The 26,057-nt window shown below is 50.8% G+C and overlaps 1 protein-coding gene across 4 annotated transcripts; it reads left to right on the top strand.

The window, feature by feature from the left end:
* Positions 1-18: 18 nt before the first annotated feature.
* PNLDC1 (PARN like ribonuclease domain containing exonuclease 1) lies at positions 19-18,183 on the top strand. Of its 4 annotated transcripts, XM_012759661.2 has the most exons (19): positions 19-128; positions 483-540; positions 842-915; positions 2,597-2,636; positions 3,295-3,418; positions 3,596-3,684; positions 5,766-5,866; positions 8,092-8,168; positions 8,423-8,566; positions 9,108-9,177; positions 10,792-10,877; positions 12,367-12,422; positions 14,509-14,573; positions 14,980-15,033; positions 15,199-15,241; positions 16,091-16,190; positions 16,504-16,679; positions 16,780-16,878; positions 17,938-18,183. In XM_012759661.2, exons 1-19 carry the CDS (start codon positions 53-55, stop codon positions 17,999-18,001), a joined length of 1,596 nt encoding a protein of 531 aa, XP_012615115.1. In that variant the 5' UTR covers positions 19-52; the 3' UTR covers positions 18,002-18,183. The 4 variants fall into 4 exon arrangements, with proteins under 4 accessions (XP_012615115.1, XP_012615118.1, XP_075858832.1 ...); XM_076002717.1 differs by lacking the exon at positions 842-915 and having other exon boundaries at positions 107-128; XM_076002718.1 differs by lacking the exons at positions 19-128; positions 842-915 and having other exon boundaries at positions 472-540.
* Positions 18,184-26,057: the final 7,874 nt, after the last annotated feature.

Genomic DNA, 26,057 nt, shown 5'->3' with positions numbered 1-26,057 from the left:
CGCGTGGGCAGCACGTGGTCGCACTGGGCGCCCTCGCCCGAGCTGCGTGGCCATGGACGTGGGCGCCAATGAGTTCGAGCAGAGCCTCCCTCTGCTGCAGGAGCTCGTCCTGGACGCCGACTTCGTGGGTGAGGCGCCTGGGATCGGCCTTGCCCGAGCGAGCCTGGGCGCGGGCGGCGGCAGGCGGTCGCCGGGCCACGGGGGCTCGGAGACGGCCCCTCGGGGAGGGCCGGGGGTCCCTCCTGGGGCCCGTGGGCGGTGGACGTTACGCAGCAATTACACCCTGAGCTCCGCGGGCGTGTCGGCCAGGGCCCCCGTACAGCCGGGACGGCCCGGCCGGTTGCGCGGCTTTCTCCACATTTCCCCTCTGGACCTCACTTGGTTTCTTGAGCACGAGTTGGGCACCTGCAGCATTTACAGTGTACAGAGAGGAGGCTGTGGCCCGCGCCTGGGGACTCTCGTCTTTTTTGCCTTCCCCGCAGGTCTGGACATAGAGTTCACCGGCCTTCGTTCTAACCTGACTGGGCCCCAGCAGATCAGGTAAAGCCAACGTGGTCTTCGAGCCAGGCAAGAGCCGCCTCGCCTGTGTCCCCTCTGTGCCAGGCCCTGGCCAGGCCAGCGTTGGTTCTCGACGGGCACCCTGTCGGCATCTGGGGGGGCAGGATGAGATTGATGTGGATTGCTTCCCCATGTGTGTGCTGGGGGCTGGCTTTTGTCCACTGGACGCAGTTCCCTAGTTGTTGCAACAAGGGGAAAATGCTGCCTCTGATTGACAGTGGCTGATTCTAGCGCCTGCGTCTGCTCTCCTCAGCCGTGGAATGAGATGCTTGTTTTTTCACAGTCTTTTTGATTTGCCATCGGAGTGGTATATAAAGACCCGCCAGAGCGTTCAGCAGTTTACAATCTGTCAAATTGGTGAGTTTAAGATTCAGGTGTTTTGGTTTTTTTTATGAATTATTCAGGAAGATATTTTTGTCTGTGTGTTTCCTACTGGTCGAGACAGCTTTGAGGTTTTCCCAAAGATACTGGGTATCATCTTATATGCTTGTTTTGTTTTTGACTGTATTATGCCTTATGGGATCAACACTTTGGAGCGAGCAGAATATTTAGCAGTATTGTTTCTGTGCCTAGATAAATCAATGTTAAGGAGCAGTTGCTGTTCTGTCTCTTAAGTAAAAATGTGTATTTTTTTTAAAGAAAACTTACACAAAAAATTGTTTTTTTTTCCAATTGATGGAGTTTAGAGATCTTTCTTTAGCAGCTCATACAGATCAATTCAGCTGCATAGTATTCCAAACTATGAACGTATCTATTAACTTTGTCTCCTAACAATGCATACTTCAGTTAGCGTTTGTGTCTAAACAAGTTTGCATTGACCATCCTGGAATTTATATATTATTACTGTCCTTTTGAGTACAACCATCTGGGATACTTACAGCAGTGGAATTGCAGAGTTAGAAAGTATGTGTATTAAAGTGTTGACGCATATTGCTAAATTACTCCTCTTCCTACCAACTATCCACAAAGTTTAAAGTGATTTATACCAACTCCAGTGAATGTGCTTGTTTCCCTTATTAACACTGGGTACTATCAGTCTCTAAATGTTTGTTTGCCTAGCAAAAGAAAAACGATGTAATTGTTCTGATTTACTGTTTTGTTGTTTTTTTGTTTTGTTTTTTTATTAGCGATGGGGTCTTGCTCTTGCTTGGGCTGATCTTGAACTTGTGAGCTCAAGTGATCCTCCTGCCTTGGCCTCCCAGAGTGCTAGGTTTACAGGTGTGAGCCACCATGCATGGCCCTGATTTACTTTTTTTAATACGAGGGTCAACAAACCTTTTCTATAAAGGGCTAGATATAAACGTTTTAGATTTTGCAGGCAATGTGGTTTCTGTTACATCTACTCAATCCTGCCTTTGAAACTTGAAATCGGCCATAGTTAATACAAAATCAAATGAGCATAGCTGTATTCCAGTGAAATGTTACTTACAGAAACAGACCCTGGGCCAGATTTTACTGGCCCATACCTTTACTCTGAATGGGATATGTGTGTGTTGTGTGTGTGTGTTTATGTGTGTTTCCTCTCCTGTTTTTTTGTTTTGCTATTTTTCTATTGACTTTCGGTGGTGGATTTTTTTTAAATTATAGGAACTCTTTCAGAAGTATGGAAAACAGCTTAGTTATGTTTCTATTGTTTTACCCCAATTTGAAGTCGTCTACTCTGCATGATTTTTCCTTTTTTTTTTTTTTTTTTGCAAAACACATTTTAAAGCAGTTAAATTTATAAGATTTCGTGGTTTTTGATGCCTCTGGTTTTAGAACTATGAAAATGTGAATTTAATATTCTGTGTTTGAAGAATGGGCCACAATTACATTTTATAATAGTAATTTCAGTATGAATTACAGTTTGAAAGTTCTTGTGCTTCTGGTCTCTCTTTTTTTTTTTTTTCCCCTTTTTGTTTATCAATAAAGATGTTTACTGTTCCTCGGCCGGCACAGTATCTCTGGATACAAAGTACTGTTCGAAATGTTTTGTCTCTGTAGTTAACTTCAGGTAGCTTTTCTTTGGTATTCATTCCATCTACTATCATTCTTCTAGGATTGTCTGTGTTCTCCAGTATGGAAAGAGAGGCAAACAAGTATGTATAAAGAGCTTCTGTGAAACCTATGGCTCCTTCTCACCTGTGTTCCACAACTGCCCCCTTCAGATTCTGCCTGGGGTGTCCCGGTCACTTTTGCCTTGGGTGCTTCAGGCTCTCACTTATGTCTACTTTTCCGCCTGCACTGGCCCCAGCAGATTGCGGTTTACCCTTTGCTCCTCTCTGGTAGCAGTATCGTTCCTGTGGGGCTCTCCCGCCAGTGCCGCTCTGCACCTTGAGGGCTCCTTTCCCCGTTTCCATTGCCATGTGCCTGTGTTAAAGCAGTTAATACAATACGGTGGGAGACAGGGGTGTTTAAACTACACGGTAGCTCACAGGCACCCACAGTCAGAAAGGATGCCTGATCTGTGGGGTGGCCCCCACCTGTGAACTGCTGCGGCTGCCGAGCTGGGCGTCCTGACTTGCCAACAGCTCCAGAGGGCTTGTGGAGGGCGGGCCTGTCTCTGCAGCAGATCCTCTTCCCCAAGGGCGGGATGTCTGCCTTTTTCCTCTGGTGCCCAGTGCTAGGCCTAGGACCTGCAACTCGGCAGACGTTCAGATACCACTTATGTAAGAGAACTCACCCTGGAGTCTGCTCTGTGAGCCAGAGTTTATAAAATGGTCTTGGCTTTTTCTCCTTATGTCTCTTTTTTCATAGGTATGTAGCCCATTCGTGCAACTTCTTTCTCTTCCCTACAACATTTGGGATTTTGGATTCAGAATTCTCTTTCCAGGCTTCTAGTGTTCAGTTTTTGAATCACTATGGCTTCAACTACAACAAGGTATGGCATCGAGGAGGGAAATGGGCATGTCTTAAGTGTGTTCCAGTCTCACCGGCCTGTGTAGCCCATCCCTTCCCCTTCTCCTCTTGTCCACGTAAGACAGAAGGTTTCCCTTCCCTCTGCTGCCTGGTACAGAGGATACCTCTGACTAGTCCCTCGTTCTGTTTCTGTCCTTAGTTTCTCAAAAACGGAATCCCATATATGAATGAAGAACAAGAGAAGAAAATTAAGCACAACATTCTGTGTGGGAATTGGAAAGTTCGCAGGTATGGCCTTTGCTCCAAGAACTTCTTTAGTTTCTTTGCTGTTTTCTCTGCATTTCCACGGGTGGGTGTTCTGTTTCCAGAGTGTGGTAGCCTCACTGTGCACATTTAGCTGGGTGGCTCTGCTGCTTGTGCTCAGCTGGACAAGACAGCCCCAAGACAGCCCAGGGGCTGTTCTGCCTGGCCTGAGCTGCGCATGCCCTTCAGTCTCCTCCATCCCTTTCAGCTTCCGTGTGAACCTCACAGCATCGAGTGTGATCTTAATGTCTAAAAACAAAAAAAGAGGCCGGGCGTGGTGGCTCACGCCTGTAATCCTAGCACTCTGGGAGGCCAAGGTGGCTGGATGGCTCCAGGTCAGGAGTTTGAAACCAGCCTGAGCAAGAGTGAGACCCTGTCTCTACTAAAAATAGAAACAAATTAATTGGCCAACTAAAAATATATAGAAACAATTAGCCAGGCATGGTGGTGCATGCCTGTAGTCCCAGCTACTCAGGAGGCTGAGTCAGGAGGATTGCTTGAGCCCAGGAGTTTGAGGTTGCTGTGAGCTAGGCTACACCACAGCACTCTAGCCAGGGCACAGAGTGAGACTCTCTCTCAAAAAAAAACCCAAAAAAACAAAGAAAAAGAAACTGACTCTTAATTTGGTACCCAAACAGGAATTCCATTCCAGTACTAGAGGGCTAAAATGGCTTTGTTGGACTTGCTGTCAGGTGTTGGTCCCCAGTGTGATCCTGAGGCATTTGTCAATGGTATCTCACAGGTAGCCTCGACTGTGCCGGTCATGCTGGGCACCGACTCTAGACTTGAGCCTTGGTTTGGCCATGTCTGCCCCGGCATGCATGAGACTTGCCTGTGCTCCCCAAGGGCAGAGGCTCTGCCTCTTTGGCCTCTTGTGCCAGTCCGAGGTCCTGCAACCTCGTATCCCTATAGAGCTGGGATCAGGAGTGACCAGAGTGCGAGCGGCAGCACTGTGGGTAGACCGAGCTGGTGGCCAGGGAGCCAGTGCTGTTGCCTGGAGCCCAGCGCTATTAGCTAGTGGTTGGTTCGAACAAATCATTTAAGCTCTTCAGGCTTTAGATTCTTTGCCTTTATCAGGAAGGGGGACTAAATTAGACAGCTTTTAACCACTTCGGTACGGCGCTCACTGGCCACGAAACCTTGCCCACAGCCGGCACTCACAGTCCGCACGGTAGTGTGTGCTGTGCATTGACGACGACTCCGTTTTGCTCTTGGGTGATGAGGAAAGCTTGAAAGCACTGAAAGCTTGTCTTACTTTACAGGCAGCTTTAATTGTAATGGAAATCAGAATAGGTAACATATACATATATGTTTTCATTGCATTATTTTTAAATGTTCACAATTTTATTTTGATAAATGAAAAATTAGAAAAGTCATATCACGGCTGTCAGCTAAAGTTGCTGTGCGCGTTCATCTGTGGCTGTCGACTGTAGTCGACGCTGGTACCGAAGTGGTTAACTCTGAAATGTGAGGATTGATTATCTGGTCTAAATATGTTACGTAATGTTGGAGGGGTTTTTGTTGGTTGGGGTGGGTTTTTTTTTTTTTTTTTTTTTTTTGTATTCTTGGTGCTGGTTTTCATATAAAAATGTAGCTTTTGATAAGGGAAAAATGAAATTTGGATTTTTAACCTGTTATTTTCAAATGTTGGAGAAGGTCTTATCTCAAAATAATATTATTTCTAACACAGAGAATGCATTTACCAAAGTCCCTGTCTTTTCCTTATTTTCCCAGATAGTTCTCTGTCACCTCTGAAAACTGAATAAAGAAGCAGGTTCTGGTAGAATGCTTAGTAATGGTTAGATACCAATATCTCCTCCTCCACGCATCCCAGAGACATAGAAAGGGATGGAATGTATTCCTGTGAGCCTACAGAGGAATGTAGGCCAGCTGTTTGGCTTCCTATTGCATAGAAAGACTAGGGGGATAAACGGTCTTTGGTGCATTTTCTCCATGAGATTGCAGCATTAAAACCAGGAACCTCAGAAACCACTCGTGTTAACATTGTCTTAGGGACCTGGTGCGGCTTCCTCCAACATTCCTGCTTTTATGTGCCCGTCTTTTAGCTCTCTCGATAAAGACCAAATCAAGGTGGTGATTGATGAAGTGACGCGGTGGCTGGACCTGGCCGAGGAAGGAGAATGGATGACTCTTCCGGGTATCGCTGGTAGGCAGGAGGCTGCTCCTCCCCACCTGGGAGCATCGGGACAGGTCACTGTCATGGGCCACCCTCTCTTTCCCGTGGATCCTCGTCCCAACTGCGTCATGACTGAATCTGGTGCAGCATTTGTTCACTAGATACGTGGTCTTGTGGTTAGATAAAACTCCGACCTGAATCCAAAAGTTGAGGACTTTTCAACCTACTTTGAATTTCAAGGCCGAGGAGGTCAAGTTACATTCATGAGCTATCCTTTTGGTGCCTGAGCTGGAGTGCCCTATGTACTCCTATTTTATTGACTCTTGTTAATCTGAGTTTTTTCTCCTACAGTGCAGTGCAGCACCATGATGAACATGCCCTAGCTTAGCAGTTCTCAGAGCCTGGTCTGTGGATCCCGGGAGTCTGAGACTCTTCCTAAGGGGTCCACAAAGTCAAAACTATTTTCCGAGTATCACTCAGCTGTCACTTGCTGTTGTCATCGTGCCGTCTGCACTGGTGCTAAAGCAATGGTGGGCAAACCTGCTGGCACCTCAGCACAAATTAAGGCAGGAGCACCAAAGTGTGCTGGTGGTAGTCATTGTATTTGCTGCTTCTCTCTCTCTCAGTTCAAAAAAGGCCAGCTTTGCTTAAGAACTTCCTTGGTGAAGAAGTATTATTCTTAGTTTTATTAAATCTCAACCTTTGGTTGCGCACCTTTTTAATATTATGTCAACAAGGATGCAAAAAATAAGTACACAGAAAACACTGCTGCATACCAAAATACAGCGGTTGTGTTGAATAAAAGCATTTGTGCAGTTTCTTGAGTTGAGAGCTGAATTAGCTGTTTTTTTTTTTTTTTTTTTTGAGACAGAGTCTTACTTTGTTGCTCAGGCTAGAGTGAGTGCCGTGACATCAGCCTAGCTCACAGCAACCTCAAACTCCTGGGCTCAAGCGATCCTTCTGCCTCAGCCTCCCAAGTAGCTGGGACTACAGGCATGCACCACCATGCCCGGCTAATTTTTTGTATATATATTAGGTGGCCAATTAATTTCTTTCTATTTATAGTAGAGAAGGGGTCTCGCTCTTGCTCAGGCTGGTTTTGAACTGACCTGGAGCAAATCCGCCCGCCTCGGCCTCCCAGAGAGCTAGGATTACAGGCGTGAGCCACTGTGCCCAGCCTGTTTTTTTTGTTTTGTTTTGTTTGTTGTTTTTTATGAAATGTGATTTCTTACTGGAAAGACTGACTGATCAATTTAGACTTGGGTATTTTGCAATCATTTTCTCAAATGAATAAAGTGAGCCTGTCACTTCAAGGAAACTAACTCATAGTATTTGCTAGTGATAAAATTAAAGCTTTCAATCAAAAACTGGAATTTTGCAGAACTTGCACCTGCTACCATAAGCTTTGACAACTTCCCGTACCAAGACCTATTTGAAATCAGTGGTCACATTCACAAATGCCTAGTTGATGTGTTGTGTAATGAAATGTGTGGGCATTTGAAAGATCTGCATAACTGCCAATTGGTGCTTTCCAAATAACCAATGCATGATGTTACAAAGTCATGGATAAAAAAGATTCAAGGTATAAGATAGGCCAGTGAATTTTAAGGTAACAAAACAAAATTCATTAACATGGTATCATTCCACATTACAACTCCTCTTTAAGAAACTACGGCTTGTTGAATTTTGGTGCACTATTAAGAATATCCAGTCACTTGATTTTTAGATATTCTGTTCCCTTTTCCATCTACACATCTGTTTGAGGCTGGATCTTCTTCATATATTTCAGCAATTACGATGTATCACAACAGATGGAATGCAGATGCAGATATGAAGTTCTAGCCAGATGTTAAAGAGATTTGCAGAAATATGAAACAATATTTTTCTTCTCACTAAATTGTTTTGTTCCGGAAAATAGTTATTTTTTTTATAAGTGTTACTTTTGTTAATATATAATGGGTTTTTTGTTTAAAAGAAACTTAAGCTTTGAATTTTAATTTCTAATATGGTTAATATGAATAGCTGTAACTCACATAAACTCGTTGGCATCCCCAATGTAAGAATGGCACTGAGATCAAAAACTTGGAGTCCTGCCCTAGGTCACGTCAAAGCAAGGCCGTGCCCTGCTGCTGGCTCACAGGCTCTTGAGCCCCTGAGAGCCGCCTTTCCGATTGACCCATCTACCCCTTAGCTTCTGTGGAGGGAAGCACAGTGCCGTTCCAGGGCTGCGTGTGCCTTGTGTTTCCCTGCCGCAGGCTTCCAGGCCTTCGAGGTAGAGCTAGTGCTGAGGCAGGCCCTGCCCAACGTCTGGACGGTGCTGAAAGAGGAAGGGGTGAGTTCTCGCCTGAGAATGGGGCACCGGTGGCTCCGTTATTTCTCTCTCATTCTCCCGAATTTGGCCTCTCTGAAAGACTGCTTTCTCCCTGCACTCTTTTCTTCCCTCCTTACTTTTGTTTTGAGATAAAGAGCCAGTTCGTTAAGCTTTGTTCCCAGTAACCCAGGATTTAAAGGAACTTGCCTCTGCTCTTTTCCTTTTTCCTTTCTTCTTTTAAACAAGACTATAGCTTACAGTACTTTTCATTTCAGGTGATAGTGAAGAAAGTGAGTAAACAGCATCGCTGGTATCTTGAGAACACCTCTTGTGACAGAGCGAGCTGTTGGAGGGACAAGATTCTTCTCTCTGCAAAGGGTTTTTCTGTGTTTTTCCAAATGCTGGTGAAAGCCCAGAAGGTAGGAAAAAATATTTCTTTTCTTGGCCTAAAGGCAGTATTTTGTATTTCTGGTCATAGATAAAGGATCCTTCAACAACAAAATTAGATTCCTTAAGATAAGTGATTTCTTCTCATTTATAACTGGCTTGGTGGATCTAACCCTGCTTTCACCAAATCATGATAGATTAATTTGGGAATGACTATCCATAGAAAATAATACTGTTTCTTTGTCCTTTTCAGTAACACAGGCATTTCAATACTAATTGACCTAAAATTACTTGGGGGTGGGGTGGCGAACTGCATGTGTCTGCTCCAGTTTAGATTCCCAAAGTGGACTGTGCCTTAAGTTCCTCCTACTTACTGCTTTCTTTTTTATTTTGCATTTAAGCAGTTGAGCTGCCTTTCTTGGGGGTGGACTGAGGGTGAGGGTGGAATTATCCAGTTGACCGAATTGTAGTGGGTTCTAAAGCTACATCCTTTGCAGGAAACTACTAGTGTATGATGTCTGTCTTCATTTTTTAAAATTTCACTCCTCTCACCTGTTGATTTACTCCAAGTAGCCCTTAGTGGGACATAACATGATGATGGATCTGCTGCATCTCCACGAGAAGTTCTACAGACCTCTCCCAGGTAGGGGCACACCTGCCGTTCCCCTTCCTCTCATCTTGATGTGCCATCTGGTGGAAGGGCTGGTCCAGACACATGCCCCTGAGGCGGCCCCTAAGATGGACGTTCCTCCCCAGCACCGGCAGGTCTCTGGGGTGTTTAGGCAGAGGCTGTACTCTGATCTGTCTGCTTCCGTCTTCCTGGAGTAGAAGACCAGGACGCTTTACCAAGGCAGAAGAACAAACTTGGATGGATGCCCCTCCCCCTTCACTGGAGTTGTTCGGGCTCATTTTATGAAACTAGGCAAAATCAGAAATGTGTGACAGAGAAAGTCGCCTTTGAGCCATACTCGTAATGGGTTTTGCTTTTTTTTTTTTTTTTTGAGTTTTTACATATTCGATCACAGTTTATATTTTTATTTTTGGCTTTTTTTGACATACCAAAGCATTATTTTATGTCATTAATAACCTTAATAAATGTCATTTTAATATTGTATGGTACCATCTTACGGCTGTACCCTGCTTTTTCATGGCTGATTGAGCTGTTGGATGCACAGGCAGGGGTGCAGCGTGGTGGTTAAAGCCAGCACTCGAGCCAGGGTGGCTTCCCCATCTCCCCTCGCCATGTGTGTCATCTCCAGCGAGTGACATTACCCCATCTCACTCCTAAGAGGGGAATAATAGTACCAGTATCAGAGTGGTGAGACTAAAGGAATTAATAAACATACAGAGATCACCAGTCTATAATAAAAAGGGTAAGAAAGGTTTAGGAGTGAGTTTCCCCATGAAATGATAAAACACCTGAGTTTGAGGGAGAACACTTGAGGTAAGACTAATAACGCACACTCACCAAAGAACAAAACAGCAAAACAAAATAATCGACAGGAGAACAAAAGGAAGAGTCCTCGCAGTGCCACAGAGCCCCCTTGTGGGTGGCGTGTGTGTGGCTGTGACGCTGGGAGTCTGTGCTGGTGGCGGGGGACCAAGGGGGTTGTCACCTCAGGTCCGCAGTGAAGTGCCTAAAACCGCCACATGCACATGCTAGATCTGGGAATAGATACCACAAGGGAAAGAATGGAAAATACTTGCATTGGGGGAGTAGGAAACGGAAGGGTAGTGGGAAGAGGGTTGCAGATCTTTTTTTTTTTTTTTTCTTTTCCCCCAGAGTGTGTGTGTGTGTTTTGTAATAAACCTCTTTATATGCAGGTATAACTTTGATAAATCCATCAACTAATAGTTCTTCTTAAATTTCTTTTATCAGGGTACTTTCCTCTTATAATAATTCAGTTGATTTTTTTTTTCTTGGATTTTTCTCTGCACAGTCACTTACAAATGACTTTCGTGCCTGCCTTGCCAATACCACTGCCATTCTTATCCCCTTGGCTAGAGAGCCTCGAAAACTGCATTAACTAATGTTGGCAACAGAAAGCACCCTGGATTTAATGGAAAACCATTTGGCCTTTACTGTTTAAGGTGGTGATGGAAGGTGGGTTTGAGATTAGAATCCCTTAATGGCTGGGATTTGTTTTCAAGTCCTATTTTGTTTTAGTTTGCTTTACTCATCAGCGTTAGTTAGGGAATGTTCCTTTCCATTTCTGTGAACCAACTAACTTTTGACTATTTGTGTCTTTCCCCTCAGAAAGCTACGATCAATTTAAGCAGAACATCCACAACCTGTTTCCTGTTATCATTGACACCAAGAACGTAACAAAGGATATCTGGAAGGTATGGAATGGAGTTGCTTCGGGTTAAGGACTGCTTTGTCCATACCTGTAGCACTGAGCTTTCTTTTGTGGTGTTTGGTTTTTGTTTTTGTTTTTTGTTTTTTTTTGCAATTATTGAACTCCTTTCTCTTCTAAAAACCAATATTAGTTTCCTTCTGTTTTTTGGGTCATTGTATTAACTCATGTGTTGTTTTATTTTTTTCTCTCTCATTCAAGTCCCCATGTTTTGATTTGCATATAGCTCATGTGCTTATTTAGATCATGCAAAAGAACAACTTATTTCAGAGCTTGATAACGTACCTCATAAGTATTTGCAACTTGCATAAAGAGCACCAGGGTAGGGAGGATCCCCTGTTCAAAAATCTTAAGCATCTTTACTGAGGTCGTGGGTTCCCAACCCTGACGGCATGCTAGAGTCACTCGGGAAGCTGAATCCCGACAGCCGGCCCCGCTGGCAGCACCTGCTCTGGCCCGGAGCGGGGCACGTGTATTTCTAGAGCTCCCCAGGAGGTTCTGTTGTCCTGTCTGGGCTGTTCCCTCCATGTGGAGGGGGGAAGGACCTAAGTGGTCTAAGTGCTGCTTAGAAATTGAACTGAGGAAGGGAGAAAGAATCGGATCAATGCTGTAGAGCCTCAGGCAGTCACTGAGAGCAATTACTCAAGAAGGGAGCCAGAAACGGGATGGGTTACTTGGCACATCTCTGCCCAGACAGGCTTGTATTGTTTGTACCAGTTTCTAGCTTCTATGAACTCTTGGGATTTAGTAACCTGGCGTTGCCCCCACGGCCCTCTGGTCCTTAGAATGCCTGTATTCTGCGTGTGTGCTTGGCTCCTGTCCTAGCGCCTCGGATGCCTGTTCATAGACTCCCTGGAACACATGTCTGCTAGGGGAGACGCCGCGTGTGGGTTTGGGTGCAGAGTTTCTTCTCAGCCTGGGTTATGGGGAGCCCCTCCAGGAAACCCAAGGGTATGAGGTACCCTGACATTGTCGTCAAGGAATAAGGTGGTTACACTGTCTCTGAAGAGAAAGAGGAGGTTGGAGTTAGTATATTCCATTTCATTTTTTTTTTTTTTTGAGACAGAGTCTCGCTTTGTTGCCCAGGCTAGAGTGAGTGCCGTGGCGTCAGCCTAGCTCACAGCAACCTCAAACTCCTGGGCTCAAGCAATCCTCCTGCCTCAGCCTCCCGAGTAGCTGGGACTACAGGCATTCGCCACCATGCCCGGCTAATTTTTTGTATATATTAGTTGGCCAATTAATTTCTTTCTATTTATAGTAGAGACGGGGTCTCGCTCTTGCTCAGGCTGGTTTCGAACTCCTGACCTTGAGCAATCCACCTGCCTCAGCCTCCCAGAGAGCTAGGATTACAGGCATGAGCCACCGCGCCCGGCCTCCATTTCATTTTAATGGCCACTTGCTAACAACACCTGAAGCACAGAATAAATGAAAGCGCAGATGTTTTACTCTCCCTGACTTGTTTTCCATAATTGTAGGAACTGAACTTCCCAAGGGTTTCCAACCTTTCAGAGGTGTATGAAGTCCTGAACAGGTAAGGAGGCGTCTCCCGGAGCTACAATTCTGGAGCGTGGTCTGCAGCCCTGCGGCCTCCCCGCGTGCGCCAGGCCTGCGGGGCCCCTGGGTGCCCTCCCTGTTCACTCGGGCCCCGATGTCTCCTCTGGCCCCCGTGCTGATTCCCCTCCTTCCTCTGATGACATTCCTGGCCCCCATTTCTGAGCAGAAAGTAAGAGGCCGGAAGCCGGAGATCTCTCAGCCCCCCAACAGTCTTGCAGTCACTGTCCCCTTTTGTTCCTCTCGCTTAACAAGCCCAGGCACCCCTTTCACTCTCCACTGCCGCCGAGTTCCTTCTGCTCTTTGCAGCAGGTCTCCTCGCAGGCCTCCCTCTGCTGCCTCCTGCAGTCTGGACTCAGTCCCCTGCACGCGTTACCCGCCCAGCGTCACCGGTCATGTGCCCCTCCGAACAGGCGTGTGAATGGGGTGAAGGGGCGTGCAGGCGCAGGCCTGCGCAGATGTTCGTACCCTTGGCCTCTGTCTCCCCCCTTGTCCTGCGTCCTGCTCTCTCCTGGATTCCTCTTTTCTGGTGTGTGTGGTTCTTGTTCCTCTGCTTGTCTCAAGTTTTCTATGCAAGGTCCCTCCTCAGCCCCTGTCTTGCTTGTCACCGTGTCCCCAGTGGCCTTATCCACGCCTGGGGTTTCGCTGCCACTGCTGTGTGCAGCCGTGGTCCGGAGCTCCGCAGCGCCAGGATGCCCCGTTTACCGGCTGTCTTTTCGGTCCTCTACCCTGCGTGATCACAGGCGCCTTCAATTTGGTGTTCGTCTTTGTCCCTCACACCCACTCTGGTGCCTGGAAAGCCTGTAACGTCTTCATGGGGCCAGGCATGACACCAGAACCTGGTTTTCTTTCGTTTAAATGCACAGGCTCCGATTCGAGGCTTCAATCCTGGGTTTTAATCCCAGGTTTGCTACTCACGGGCTTTGTGAGTAACCTTAAGAGAATTAATCTCTCTGTGCCTCAGTTTCACCGTCTTTGAAATGAGACAATAATAATGTGCAACTCACCAAGGTTTTGTGAGGATTAAACACATGCATCGTGTGGCAGGGCTTGGGACTGTGCCCTATATCAGTGGCCGTCGTTGCCCCTCTCCCGATCCTAACAGCCGTCGTGTGGCAGGGGCACGATTATCTTGCTTGCTTTCCAAGTGAGAAAATGAGGGTCAGATAGGTTAAACACATGGGGCTCTAAAAAATTTTGTTGGAAAACAGGTAAAATAAAGGTTTCTTTGTTAAATGCCACCACCATTCAGCCGAGTCCCAGACCCATAACCTGGAAGTGGCCCAGGAGCTGAGTGGACGGCGTGTCGAGTCTAGTTGTCAGCGTGTCTAGTCGAGTCCTGTTGATTTTACTCTTTAAAATCTCTCCCTCTCGCTGTGTTCTTGGGATCGGTGCCTGTGTTCAGCCTTTATGTTTCATTCGGCATGGCAGCGGCCCCTTCCTGGTGTCCTGGCCTCGTGGCCTGTCTCTCTCCATTCCCCACGCTGCCCCTGAGTGATGACTTAGTGAGTTCCACTGGGCCGTTTTTTTCTGGCCAAAGTCTTCCTGTGGCTCCGCCTACCGCAGGGGCTCCTGGCCAGCGGCCCTGCCCTCCGCACAGGGGCTCCAGCCGCACTTCCCACAAGGGCCCGGAGTCAGAGCTGGCTTCCCTGGCCATCTATGCTTGACATGCCCGATGTCACCTCGTCTCTTCAGCCTAGTCAGTTCCTGTGTTCACCTGCTTCGGGAACCTGGCTTCCCCTGCCCGCAGGACGCGGGTGCACTGTTCATGCTCCAGGTGTTGCATTTGCAGGATACAGGCTTGAGTCTCTGCACTTGTCACTCAGGCCAAGGGACAGTAGGCTCCAGAGGGCAGAGATGGCGTCTTGCTTGTCTCAGGGCTTCGAATGCTCAGCGTGCTCCAGCTGGAGCCCCCAGGATCCCATCTGCCCGTGCCCAGATGTGCGCCTCTTACATCTGTATCCTCTGTGTTTTTTTAAATTATGTTAATTTAAGGGACTGAGGGTAGAGCAAGAAGGGATTATTTTCAGTGAATTGTTCTTTATTCTGTTTTTCTTCTCTAACAGTGACTTGAATCCCACCAAGAATTCTGGACCAGAGATTATTCACTCAAACGAGTGTGAAAAATATGGTACGTTTCCGCGAGCCCGGGCTCCTGGCACGGGTGGCAGAGCACGGAGAGCGTGGCTGGGGCTCTTCTTGGCCCTGGCCCCCACTTGGCAGGGGACGGGTTTGTGCAGGTTTTCCCCTCATGTGACTGCTGCCCAGGACAAGTGAGCCCGGGCTGCATCCCAGGCCCTGGGGGCTGTCCCTTTCCCCCTTGCTGTGGGGTTGGTCTGCCAGGCAGCCCTGAGCTCTCGGTTTCCCCACCGAGGGGAGAACCTCAGTGAAGATGCCGTGAGAGTGGGACAGCTGGAGGCTGTCTGAGCCACAGCTGCCGTGCGGTGGGGGTGGCGCCAGGGGTGAGGGTGCTTCCCTTCCCAGGCTGTGTTTCTAATGGCTGCTCGAAATCCTCCACTTGGGGAAAAATGCTTCAGTCGAGACAAAGTACCCCCACGAGGCTGCGTATGATGCCTTCCTTTGTGGATCAGGTAAGAGTTCCTGTTTTCTTAAAGGAAACTCTTTTTTGTTGGTGGCAAGCCCCTGCCCTCCCTGGGTTTTCCATGTATTTCCAGATAGGTTGCACATAATGGAAATAAAGCATAAGCTTGCATTTTTTGATAAGATCTGTTACATTTCTAACTTTTTCCCCCCAGTTCTTTTGAAAGTGGCACACTTGCTCCTAGAGAAGGTGCACGGGTAAGTGTTCTTTCCTTTCATCCTGTCGGTCAGTCGGTGGTCAGGACTTACCGGCCCTTGCTATAAGCCAAGACCCCGCAGTCCAGGGCCCTACCAGAGGGAGAACATAGAATGTCACTGGTGCAGCTGTCTCACCCTGGCTGGGCAGTGGCCACCGTGGTGGGTGCAGACAGATGGCCTCCCCCCGTGGGAACAGCCCTTTCTTACCTCGCCCACCTCTTGCCTTGGTGGCTGGGGGTCCTGGCCCCTTTGCCCCCTGTCTTGGCGTTGGGTTAATTTACATATGTCAGGAGACTAAGACAGTGGGGTTAGGCTTAGGTTCTGCTACCTTCCTCAGTTCTTCGCTGCCTGGTGTGTTTGGTCTGTTTTCTACTCGTAGTCTCATAGCCATGGAAATAACAGTGCGGTAGAAGGTTAGAGCATTCAGGTCAATGGCTCAAGCGATCCTCCTGCCTCAGCCTCCCCAGTAGATGGACTGCAGGCATGCACCACCACGCCCCTCCATGGGGACGATCGAGTGGGGCTTCCTCTGCATGGTGGCCTCCCGCTAGTTCTCCGAGCCTATTGCTAACATCTGTCAGCAGAGGGATCTTCACCAAACCGTCACCGGCAGATGGTGACCATGTGCAGGCTTGCCTTTGCTTGGGCCAAGGAGAAAGCTCTTCAGAGTTGGGCCTCTGAGGGGAGCACACCAACACCAGCCCTGAGACTTGTGAGGGGTGGGCGGGAGAGTTGTATGAGGCAGTGTCCTTCCCCTGTTCTGTCGCCAGATCCTTAGCTATGACTGAGGACAGGTGAATAAGATTCCGTGTGCCTGAATATGCTTTGGGCTTTTCTCTGTCCGTGTAGCATCTATCCCATACCAGAGTCCACCTTTCCGCAGTACCTTGACGTGCTGGCCCCTTATGTGAACCAAGTGAATCTTATCCGAGCTGGGGTCCCTAAAATCGTGAGTGGATTTCATCTTGCTCCTTCACGCTGCTTGGAGGCTTATGTGGGAAGCGGCCCGGTGTGATCCTCTGGGCTGGGTGAGAGATTCCGATAGCAACCGAGACGGGAGTCGCAGAGGGTGTTCACACCCCGCTAGGCTGCTTGTTTCCTCTCATGTGTCTTTGCCAACACCAACACAGACGTGTTCCTTCCTTCTCTTCTCCGCCCTCCCGGCCCCAAACAGCCTTTCCTGGTTCCTTGTAGGACTTTCAAATCAGGGAAGATGTCAGTAAGAATTGTGGAAAGTCTCTTTTGTTCTCCATGTTTTCTAGAATTTTTCTGGTCCAGATTATCCCAGTATCCGGCCTCCCATCCTCATCCTCAGCGTCAGCAAGTGGCCTGGGGTCAACGAGCAGCAGGTGTACCGCGAGTTCCAGAACTTGTGCAAGTTCGACGTCAGGCGCCTCACGCGGAGCCAGTTCCTGCTCCTGACCAACAAGTTCAAGGAGTAGGTGCCTCGGCCCGAGCCCGCCTCCTCTCCGCGCCTTCGCCCGCGTGCGCCGCCACGTCGCGTCGCGTGGCTCACCCGGGCAAACTTCTCTCGGCAGCGCGAGGAGTATCCTGAAGGAGTACCGGAGCCACCCGACGCTGCGGGTGTCCCTGTATCGGTACTGGAAACACTCCCCGAACATCAACTGCCTGCTGCAGTAAGTGACTGGGCTGGCGCGGGCCGCTGCGTCTGCAGGGCATTCCTCACGGGCTTGCCCAGCGCCTGCCGTGTAGGTTCTGGGGATTCGTCAGCGTCAGCGAATAAGACAGAGATCCCTGCTCTTGTGGAGCCACATGCTAATGGGAGGTGACAAATGACAAACACATAGCAAACAAGTGGGCGGTGTAGTATATCAGGTGACAAGTTTGTACTAAAAACGAGAGAAGGGGGTGGGGTGCGGGCAGGGGGAGGTTGTAGTTGAAAGGAGATGATGGGGGCCCATTAAAGACTCAGTGAGCCCAGAAAGGCAACCTGGGTGACAGGGTTGAGGCAGGGGGCAGCAGGGCTGAGCCCTGGGTGGTGCCTGGCCTGTCAGGGGCCAGTGAGACGGCCACTGTGAGCGGAGCCAACAAGGAGGGGACGAGGCGAGAGAAGGAGCTGGTCCTGCCTCAGGTGGGCGGGCACGCAGGTGAGGACTGTGGGCGTCACTCCCAGGAGCAGTCAGATCGCTGGAGGTTTTAGCAGAGGAGGGACATGCTGCAACTCGTGTTTTCAAAGCATTGCTCCATTCTGTGTTGAGATGGACTGTGGAGGAGGCAGGGCAGGGAGAGCATCGGGAGGCAGGTGCACCAGCCAGGGCACAGAGCGGCCCAGCCCGGTGGCGCTGACAGACTGGAGCAGGTTCAAGTGAGTCCAGGGTTCTTGGCCTGAGCAGCTGGAAAGATGGAGCCATCACTTAAGCTTTGTGAAGATTTGGCTTGCTGGCTAGGAGCCATGTCAATTAGAAAACGACATTGTTGAAGAAAAATGTTTCATTCCTAGGCCCCCCTATTTTCTTCTGTCAGCCTCTGATTTATACCCCAGAGCCAGTCTGGCCTTGACAGGCAGACGTTCAGTGTTGGCACCAGGAGAATGATTGAAAGAAATAACACCTAAGTGAACTAAGTCGGGGGGGAGCGTTGGGGGGGGAAGCAGGACGAACCTGTGTCGGTGGTTTCTACACTTGCCGGGCTCACACGCAGGCCCTGTCCGCCTGACCGGTGTCGTTGTCTTGCAGAGTCTGCGGCATAGTTACCACCTGGGCCCTCCTTGCCTTTATCCTGGGAAGATCCGGCCCCTGAGCGCAGCGAGGCCGCCTGCAGCCGCCCCTCGTCCGTGCCCCCGGGACAGCGTCCTGGATTCTGTTTGTGTAAATCATATTCAGTTTGCGGATGGATCTCTGTGGTCCTTACTGGAAATTCTGTGTTTTGAACGTGAAATTCTGTAAACACTATCAATGATAAAGAAATCCTGGGCTATGGTACCTCTGTGTGTGGCTGGAACTTTTCTTTCTATTAATATAAACGACTAGTGAGCAGTCACCACCTCCAGGGATTTAAGTAAATGCTTCAGAGTGTCTCACGAACCAATCACTGTGACAGGAGCTGGACGTCAAACGAACAAAAGGTGACATAACTTTTCGGAGAAAAACAAATGGGCAGTAGGCTGGTGACTCAGGCCTGAGAAATGGCCTTTGGCTTATAAAGGAAAGAAGTGCCTCTGGGAAGAGGGAGGGACAGTGATGTTTTTGGTAAGTGTGTTATAAGCCATAAAGCGCTCACTTTAGAAACAAAGTCACCCACAGCACCAAGGTGTGATCAGGTTCCGTTTCCTCTGCAGCTGTCTACACCGCACTCGGCTTTCTCAGTAGCTTTTCTCTGTAAGGGTCTGAACTTGACTGGGCTCTTTGCTCCTGTCAGAACCCTACCAGACCGAGTTTCAGAGCTGCTTTTCTAGAGGTCACATGCCTGTCCGGAGGGGTGAGGGACACGGGAACCCTTCGAGACCCAGGGCGGCTCCAGAGCCGTGAACCACGCTGGGCTCTCGGGCGGCAGCAGGTGTTCTGCTCATCTGCTCACACGGCGTCGCGGGGCCCCGTCGGGTTGTTTGCTTTGGCGTTATTTCGCTGAACGTAACTTTGAATAAGCTGAGAATTTTCTTCTTTCGTGAGCTCTGGGCCTGGTCCCATTTGGGTAAGCCCTGCAGTAAGGCAGGCCAGCCGCAAAGTGAATATGCTTCTCGGCCCAGGGCAAGAGGGACTGTCCTGGCTTCCCAGGGAGGAGCAGCCCGAGTGCTGTGATGGCTTTGCACCGTGCCGCCGTGAGGCGGGTGCCCTGCAGCTTTGAGAGACCTCCTTCGAAGACCTCTCCGCTCAGCACACCTTTATTGGGCATCTGCTGCATGCCTTAGTGGGCCCACGGCGCTGGGGGCAGGTCCTGCGCCTGCAGTGACCTGCTGCGGCTGCCCCAGGGACGGTGACGGGGGCCATGCCATTGGAGGCACTCGGGACGGAGCGGTTCTGATCAAGTTCACCTTGGCGTGGTGGGTCTGTGGGTGTCCAAATGATACAGGGCTCTGCCTGGGCTCCTGCCCTCGGCCCCTCCCTGCGCTCCCCAGACATCCTGCCCCCCACCTTGCCTAGCTCTTGTGCCCCTGTTCTCGCTTGTGTCGCTAAATGACTAAAACCAAAACAAGTGGAGAAGCCAGCCGCTCTTCCTCCTCCCCTGCCCTCGGTGGCCGCCCCAGTGGGCGGGCGTCTGTGCGCTGGGCTCCCTCAGGCTCCCTCATGCCTGCGCCCTGAGCTGCCACTGCAGGCTGCTCCTGGCCTCGCTCTGCTTCTCCCTCTGCTGCCCCTCCGTCCTTCAGACCTTCATGTTCAAGGTCTCGGCGCACTCAGCTCTGGGCTAGTGCGACTCAAATCTGTTCTCCAGCTGAGGTCTCTCCTGGGTCCCAGGCCACCCACCGAGCCTTTCCAATCACCCCACAAATGTGACAAATTCCACACAGGCGGGACAGAACGTCTTTCCTCCCAGACCACCCGCTGGATGAACGCAGTGACCTTCACTGCAGTTGGAGCCTCCAGCCCAGACTCTCCCCTGCCTCTGGCCGGTCACCCGCCTACACTTTTGCCTTCCTCCCCGTCCAGCCCCTTCCACCCCGTCTGCACAGCACCAACACTGCTGTGGTTCTGGCGGAGCCCTGCCTGCCTGTCCCCACAAGCTGTGGCCCGCACAGACTCGAGCAGGGTCTGGGAGACGAATCTGGCTGTCCCTGTCCTGCCCACAGCCCTTCTGCACCAGATCCCAAGTCCTTGCCCTCAGGCTGGGCTCCTGCTGCCTTGTCCCCAGTGGCTGCCTGTCCTTGGGCTCATGGTTTTTCTTCCTCTTGCCTCTGCCTGCCTCACTCCACTAACCCGGAGATGCAGCTCAATCGACACCTCTAGGTTCTAGGTCATCATCCTGCTGCACCTGTCAGGTGTCAGGGGCTGGTCCTGCCTCTGGCTGCCTCTCACCTGCCCCTACTGGAGCTCTTACGGCTGCGTGCCCCAGGCACTGGAGCTCTGGCCTTGGAGACTGCAGGGGTTCTCAGCGTCCTTACAGACCAGCCCTTCCTGGGGCTGGAACCCGGGTGCTGCGCTTTTAGAAAGACGTTTGAGTCCTTTGCTGCTCGGGTGAAAGAACTGAAAGGTGGCTCGGAGTCGTGGTTCCGGGAGGCCTACGGGAGAATCCGCTGTCCTCCCTCTTCCAGCTTCTAGAGGTCACCACGTTCCCTGGATCGTGGCTGTTCCTCTGTCATCAAGGGAGCAACAATGACCCTGTCTGACCTCCTGCAGCTGGTCTCTTCCTGACAGCACAGAATGGTTCTCCACTTTTAAGGACCCGTGTAATTAGGTGGGGCTCACTGGGGGACCCAGGATCATCTCCCCTTCGCAGGGCCCTTAATCGAATCTGCAAAGCCCCTCTTGTCATGTAGGTGCCATATTCACAGGTTCTGGAATCGGAAATGGGCATTTTGGGGAGCCCTTGCTCTGTGTACTGCATTCTCCAGGAGCATGTTTGCAAAGCCCCTGCAGAGGTTGGTCCTCTTTGCAGTCCTGTCAGGTATTGCCAGATACTTCTCAGGTAAGTGCTGTTGTCCCTGTCTACGAGGCAGAGGCTGAGGCAGGCTGAGCCGCGTGCAGACTTGCAGACGCCAGGGCCATGGCTGTGGCCCAGCACGGCCGTGGGCGCGGTCTTCTGGGACACTGTTCCTAAAGCTCTGCCACGGTGCTCGATTTCGCACTCAGAATCATGCGTGCGAACACACACACACTCAGTTCCCTCATTCTTTCCTCTCCAGTGTCCCAGCTCTTGCTGCTGTTTGCCTTTATCGTTTTTCCTACAGAGGAGTACGGGATCCTAACGTTTGCCTGCAGCGGGAGCACTCCTGGGAAAGGGACGTGGAGGGGAGCCCGGGGCTCAGCTGCTGCAGGTGTGGGGCCACAGGGGACTCTCCTGCACCACTGGCCGCTCTGACCTTGGTCTCCCTGGGAGGGCACGCCTGCTGTAGACTTTGCTCCCCACCCCCCAGTGAGTGCCACGCTCTGCCAAAGACCGGAGAAAGTAGAGAACCAAAAATAAGTATTCTCTGGACACCACAAGCCCAAAGTTGTTCTCAACTTAGCTCTGGCTGTTTTGTTTTGTGTGTGAATTTTAACGATGCTGCTTTTCCCATCCCACGGAGCTGCCCAGCCCCCGTCCCCAGCCACTGTCCCTGTGACCCTGCTGAGACCTGCGTTCATGGTCAAATGGATGCTTTGAACTCTTGGAAGCCAGAGGTTATACTTTTTTAAAAGATAAAAAAGGAATAGCATGTTGTAGAAAACCGGAGGAAAGGAAGGGAAACACCCATTCTCCCACTAATTTGTCATTTTGGACTTGTTCCTTCTCTAGAATACGCGTTTGTTTTACCCCCTGCAAGGCCCCTGGAGCGCAGTGTCCTCCGTTCCCCAGCGAGTGCACCTGCTGTGCACCAGGCTGGGCTCCAGGTGCTGGGGCTGCAGCCATGAGACACGCGGATGCAGGAGTTCACGGCGGAGTGGCGAAACCAGACAACGAGCAAGACGGAAGAGCCTCCTAGGTGACTGGATGCTAGTTGTGGAGAAACTCGGAGCAGGAGCCGTCTGTCCCAGTCTTTGAGTGTTCAGGGTGGGCGCCCAGAGGAGGTGCGGTCTGAGCGGAGGCCCGGCGGAGGCTAGGAGCCGAGCCGCCTGCCCGGTGTGGGCAGAGCTCTGGGTGGCACAGCCCCAGGGGTGCGCAGGGCTGGGGGTGCACCGGCCTGGGGAAGGGTGCCATTGCTCACAGGGGCTCAGGCATGCAGAGGCGGGTCAGGTGGTCAGGTGGGATGCAGAAAGCACTCATGACCGTTACGACTCCACCTGGCAGAGGTGCGAGCCATCGGAGGGCTTGGAGTGGGGAGAGACACGGCCTGACACTGATGCTGGAAGTGTGGCTCGGGCCGCACGGCGGGCTGGGGGAGAGGGCTGCCGCACGGCTGGGGGCGGAGGGGCGCATGGGCTCTGGTCTGGGCTCACCAAGCTGACACCAAGGCATCGACTGGGGCTGGGCTTGGGGTCTTCTCTGAGGCTCCAGGTCCTTTTCCAAGTTCATTCAGGTTGTTGGCAGAATTCAGGTTCTTACAGTTGTGGGCTGAGGTCCTCAGCTCCCAGGGGCCGCCCTCTACTTCCTGGCACGTAGCCCTCTGCGCAGTTCTTTGCTTCCCCAAGGCCGGCGGGGAAGGGAAGGGAACATCTGCTGTGCCCTCGTCTCTCACCTCTGCACCCGCCAGGATAAGGTCTCTTTTTACTAGTTCAAAGTCATCTGATTAGGGACCACGTTCCAGGGGGGAGGGAATTCTGCAAGGTGTGTACACTAGGGGGCACGCATCTGGGGCCACCTTACAGTTCTGCCTCTCACAGCCCACGGCACTCTCCTGTCCTCTGCACGCACCTGTGATTACGGCCCCTTGTTCCCCCTCGCGAGTCAGCTGTCACCACGTTTTGTTCCTACTTGTCCACTAATGGTACCTCTCCCATTATTCCTGTCGTTTTACTTCATCTTAGTGCGGTCTTGGGGGGCATGACTGTGTGCGGCCAGTTTACAGTGTTTAACTCCGAGTTCTAGAGCAGTAAACTTTGGAAGTTGTTCTTAATTGGCAATGCAGCTGTTTTAGCGCCACAAACTCTTGTCTCTTTATCCCTGAGCAGCCTTCCAAGCAGCTTTTATGCAAAACCCACCTGAGGAAAAAACCTTGATTCACCACTTGATGGCACCAAAAAATAAGGAACTCAAAGGGGCTTCTCGAGGGCCCTCTGGTGGCACCAGGCAAAACTCCGTTTTCCCAAATGTGAGGGAGCGATGCTGTTTTTTGAAACACGTTTTGATATTTTTACTCTCAGAAGAGCTTGTTTCGAGGCTCTCCACCCGCGGCTGAGGCTGTGGCCTGAGCAGGGGGCGCGGGGCTTGGACGGACGCCGCTGGCAGCTGCGTGTGACAGAGTTTGGCGGCTAGCTGCAGGGACAGTCGAAGGACAGGTGTCCGGGCAACTTAGTCTAAGGCTGGGCTGTCAGTAGCGATGGGTCTAGCCTGAAGGACTAAGGCAGGGACTGTTTATTTTATTGTAAGACAGACGAGAGACTTGGGGATGACGGGGGAGGGGGGGTGAGCCCCAGAATGGGGAAACTGTGTTCCCTTCTGTCCCCCACACTTCACATCTGACCCCAACCTCTCAACATCAATAGCAAATAGAGACAGGCTCTTTAAAAGAAAAGACGTTTCTTTAAGAATAAAGCGTTGCCATGGAATACGCATGCCCTAGTAAACTAAGTGCATGTTCAGGAAGGTAAAGGAAGACAAAGGTTTTTAAAGGGAAAAACGAGGAGGCTTACATAATTGTTTTGAAATAATTATCCTCGGCTGCTGCTATCGTTTGGATGTTGGTCCCTCCAAACCTCACGTTGAAATTTGATCCTCGGTGTTGGAGGTGGGTCTTATGGGGGCTTTTGGGGTCATGGGAGCAGATCCCTCATGAATGGCCTGGTGCATCCTCCTGGTAACGAGAGGGTGCCCCCTGTTACTTCCTGCCACATGCTTGTCAAAAGGAGCTGGTGTCTCCCCGCCTTTGCCGCTGCCGCTCCTGCCGCAAGATTTCTGCACACGCCGGCTCTGCGCCCCTCCCGCCACGAGCGGACGCAGCCTGATGCCCTCGCCAGGAGCAGATTTGGCGCCACATTTCTCGTAGATACTGGAGGACCATGGGCCACACAGACCTCTCCTCCTTGTGCGTGCTCAGCCTCCGTCGTTCCCTTACGGCAACCCTAAACAGACGGAGGCAGCTGCAGGGATCCACGACAAGGTGACACCCGTCTGAGGTTGGACAGGCACTGCTGGGCCGACGTCCTCGCAGAAGTATTTTTTGTGTAAGGTTGTGGTGGCCTTTGCGCACGGTTGTGGTTTTGCAGGCTCTTGTCGTAGTTTCTGTCACCAGGCACAGGAGAATAGGAAGGAACCCTGCCTTCTTGGCCTTCCCTGGCGCTGTTTGTCAGGGTTGTTTGTTTTTTTTTTACCATTAGTGGCTTGTGTTTCGATTCTGACAGCCTTCACACACCAATTCTCCATTTCTGTGTGGACGCCAGCTGGGCGTCCTGCAGTGGGACCCAGCTCTGCCACTGTCTACCTGGAGGCAGCGGCAGATCCCCCCGCGTGAGGGCTCAGTCCCGGAGTCCAGGGTCGGGACTGTCCCGCTTCAGATGCTACGGGCAAGGGGGCCTCCCCGCTGACCTCTGACTGGCCGGCTGAGAACCGGGCTCCCCACGCCCTCCTCCTCGGGTCTGAGGGTTTGCTAGAATGGCCGACGGAGCGCAGGGGAGCGCCGGACTTAGGTTCACCCATTTATTATAAAGGATGCTGCTCAGAACGGCCCAACGGAAGAAACGCGCAGGGGCGGGCGTGGGGGAAGGGGCACGAAACTGCCAGCGCCTCTGTGTGTTCGCCAGCCCAGAAGCTCTCGGACCTCCTTCCTTTCGGGATTTTACGGAGGCCTCGTCAGGAAGGCACGAGGGATCCCGTCTCATCAGGAAGGCGCGACTGGTCCCGTCACTGCCGCTGGTGAGGAACCCAACCTCCAGCTCCTCTGTCCTCCCAGAGGTTGGGGAGGGGCTGAAAGTTCCAACCTTCTAATCACCCAGTTGGCTTTGTTTGTTTGTTTATTTATTTTGAGACAGAGTCTCGCTCTGTCACCCAGGCTAGAGTGCTGTGGCATCATCATAGCTCACAGCAACCTCAAACTCCCGGGCTTAAGCGATGCTCTTGCCTCAGCCTCCCGAATAGGTGGGACTACAGGTGCATGCCACCTTACTGGGCTAATTTTTCTATTTTTAGTAGAGAGGAGGGTCTTGCTCTTGCTCAGGCTGGTCTCAAACTCCTAACCTGAAGCAATCCTCCTGCCTCGGCCTCCCAGAGTGCTAGGATTACAGGCGTGAGCCACTGCGCCTGGCCCCAGTTGGCTTTTCTGGCAAACAGCTCCCATCCTTAGGGCTTTCCAAAAGCTACCTCATTAACATATACTCAGGTATGGCTGCAAGGGCGATCCTTCTAAGTAACAAAAGATGCTCCTCCTTTCACCAACCAAATAATGCACCTGTCAGTTTTCCCTTTTTTTATTTTTATTTTTTTAATTTCAGCATATTATGGGGGTACAGAGTTTTCCCTTTTTTAAGAACCAGGGTTTCCCTCTATCCCCAGGCCAGAGTGCAGTGGCGACATTATGGCTTACTGCCACCTCCAACCTGGGCTCAAGCTATCCTCCTGCCTCAGCCTCTCCAGTACCTGGGACTACAGGCATGCATCACTGTGCCTGGCTAATTTTTCTTATTTTTTTTATAGAGACAGGGGTCTCACTCTTTTGCCCAGGCTGGTCTTAAACTCCTGAACTCAAGTAATCCTCCTGCCTCGGCCTCCCAGGGTGCTAGGATTACAGGCATGAGCCACCACGCCCAGTGTCTAGTTTTATTTTTCTGCATTTATTTATTGAAGAGAATATTTTTTCTGCAATGAATATTCCTGGTGCCTTGGTTAAAAAATCAGTTGGCTGGCCGGGCGCTGTGGCTCACGCCTGTAATCCTAGCTCTTGGGAGGCCGAGGCGGGCGGATTGCTCAAGGTCAGGAGTTCAAAACCAGCCTGAGCAAGAGCGAGACCCCGTCTCTACTATAAATAGAAAGAAATTAATTGGCCAACTGATATATATATATAAAAAAAAAAAATTAGCCGGGCATGGTGGCGCATGCCTGTAGTCCCAGCTACCCGGGAGGCTGAGGCAGA

Source organism: Microcebus murinus, chromosome 5, assembly GCF_040939455.1.
Source record: "Microcebus murinus isolate Inina chromosome 5, M.murinus_Inina_mat1.0, whole genome shotgun sequence".
In the NCBI taxonomy this organism is placed as follows: Eukaryota; Metazoa; Chordata; class Mammalia; order Primates; family Cheirogaleidae; genus Microcebus; species Microcebus murinus.
The sequence above is the reverse complement of the archived record's forward strand: the minus strand, read 5'-3'. Positions and strand labels throughout refer to the sequence as shown.

Coding starts and splice junctions, on each gene's coding strand:
- PNLDC1 (XM_012759661.2), top strand. CDS start 53: ATGGACGTGGGCGCCAATGAGTTCGAGCAGAGCCTCCCTCTGCTGCAG. Junction 15,034..15,198: donor TGCCTTCCTTTGTGGATCAG/GTAAGAGTTCCT, acceptor TTTTCCCCCCAG/TTCTTTTGAAAGTGGCACAC. Junction 16,879..17,937: donor AACATCAACTGCCTGCTGCA/GTAAGTGACTGG, acceptor GTTGTCTTGCAG/AGTCTGCGGCATAGTTACCA.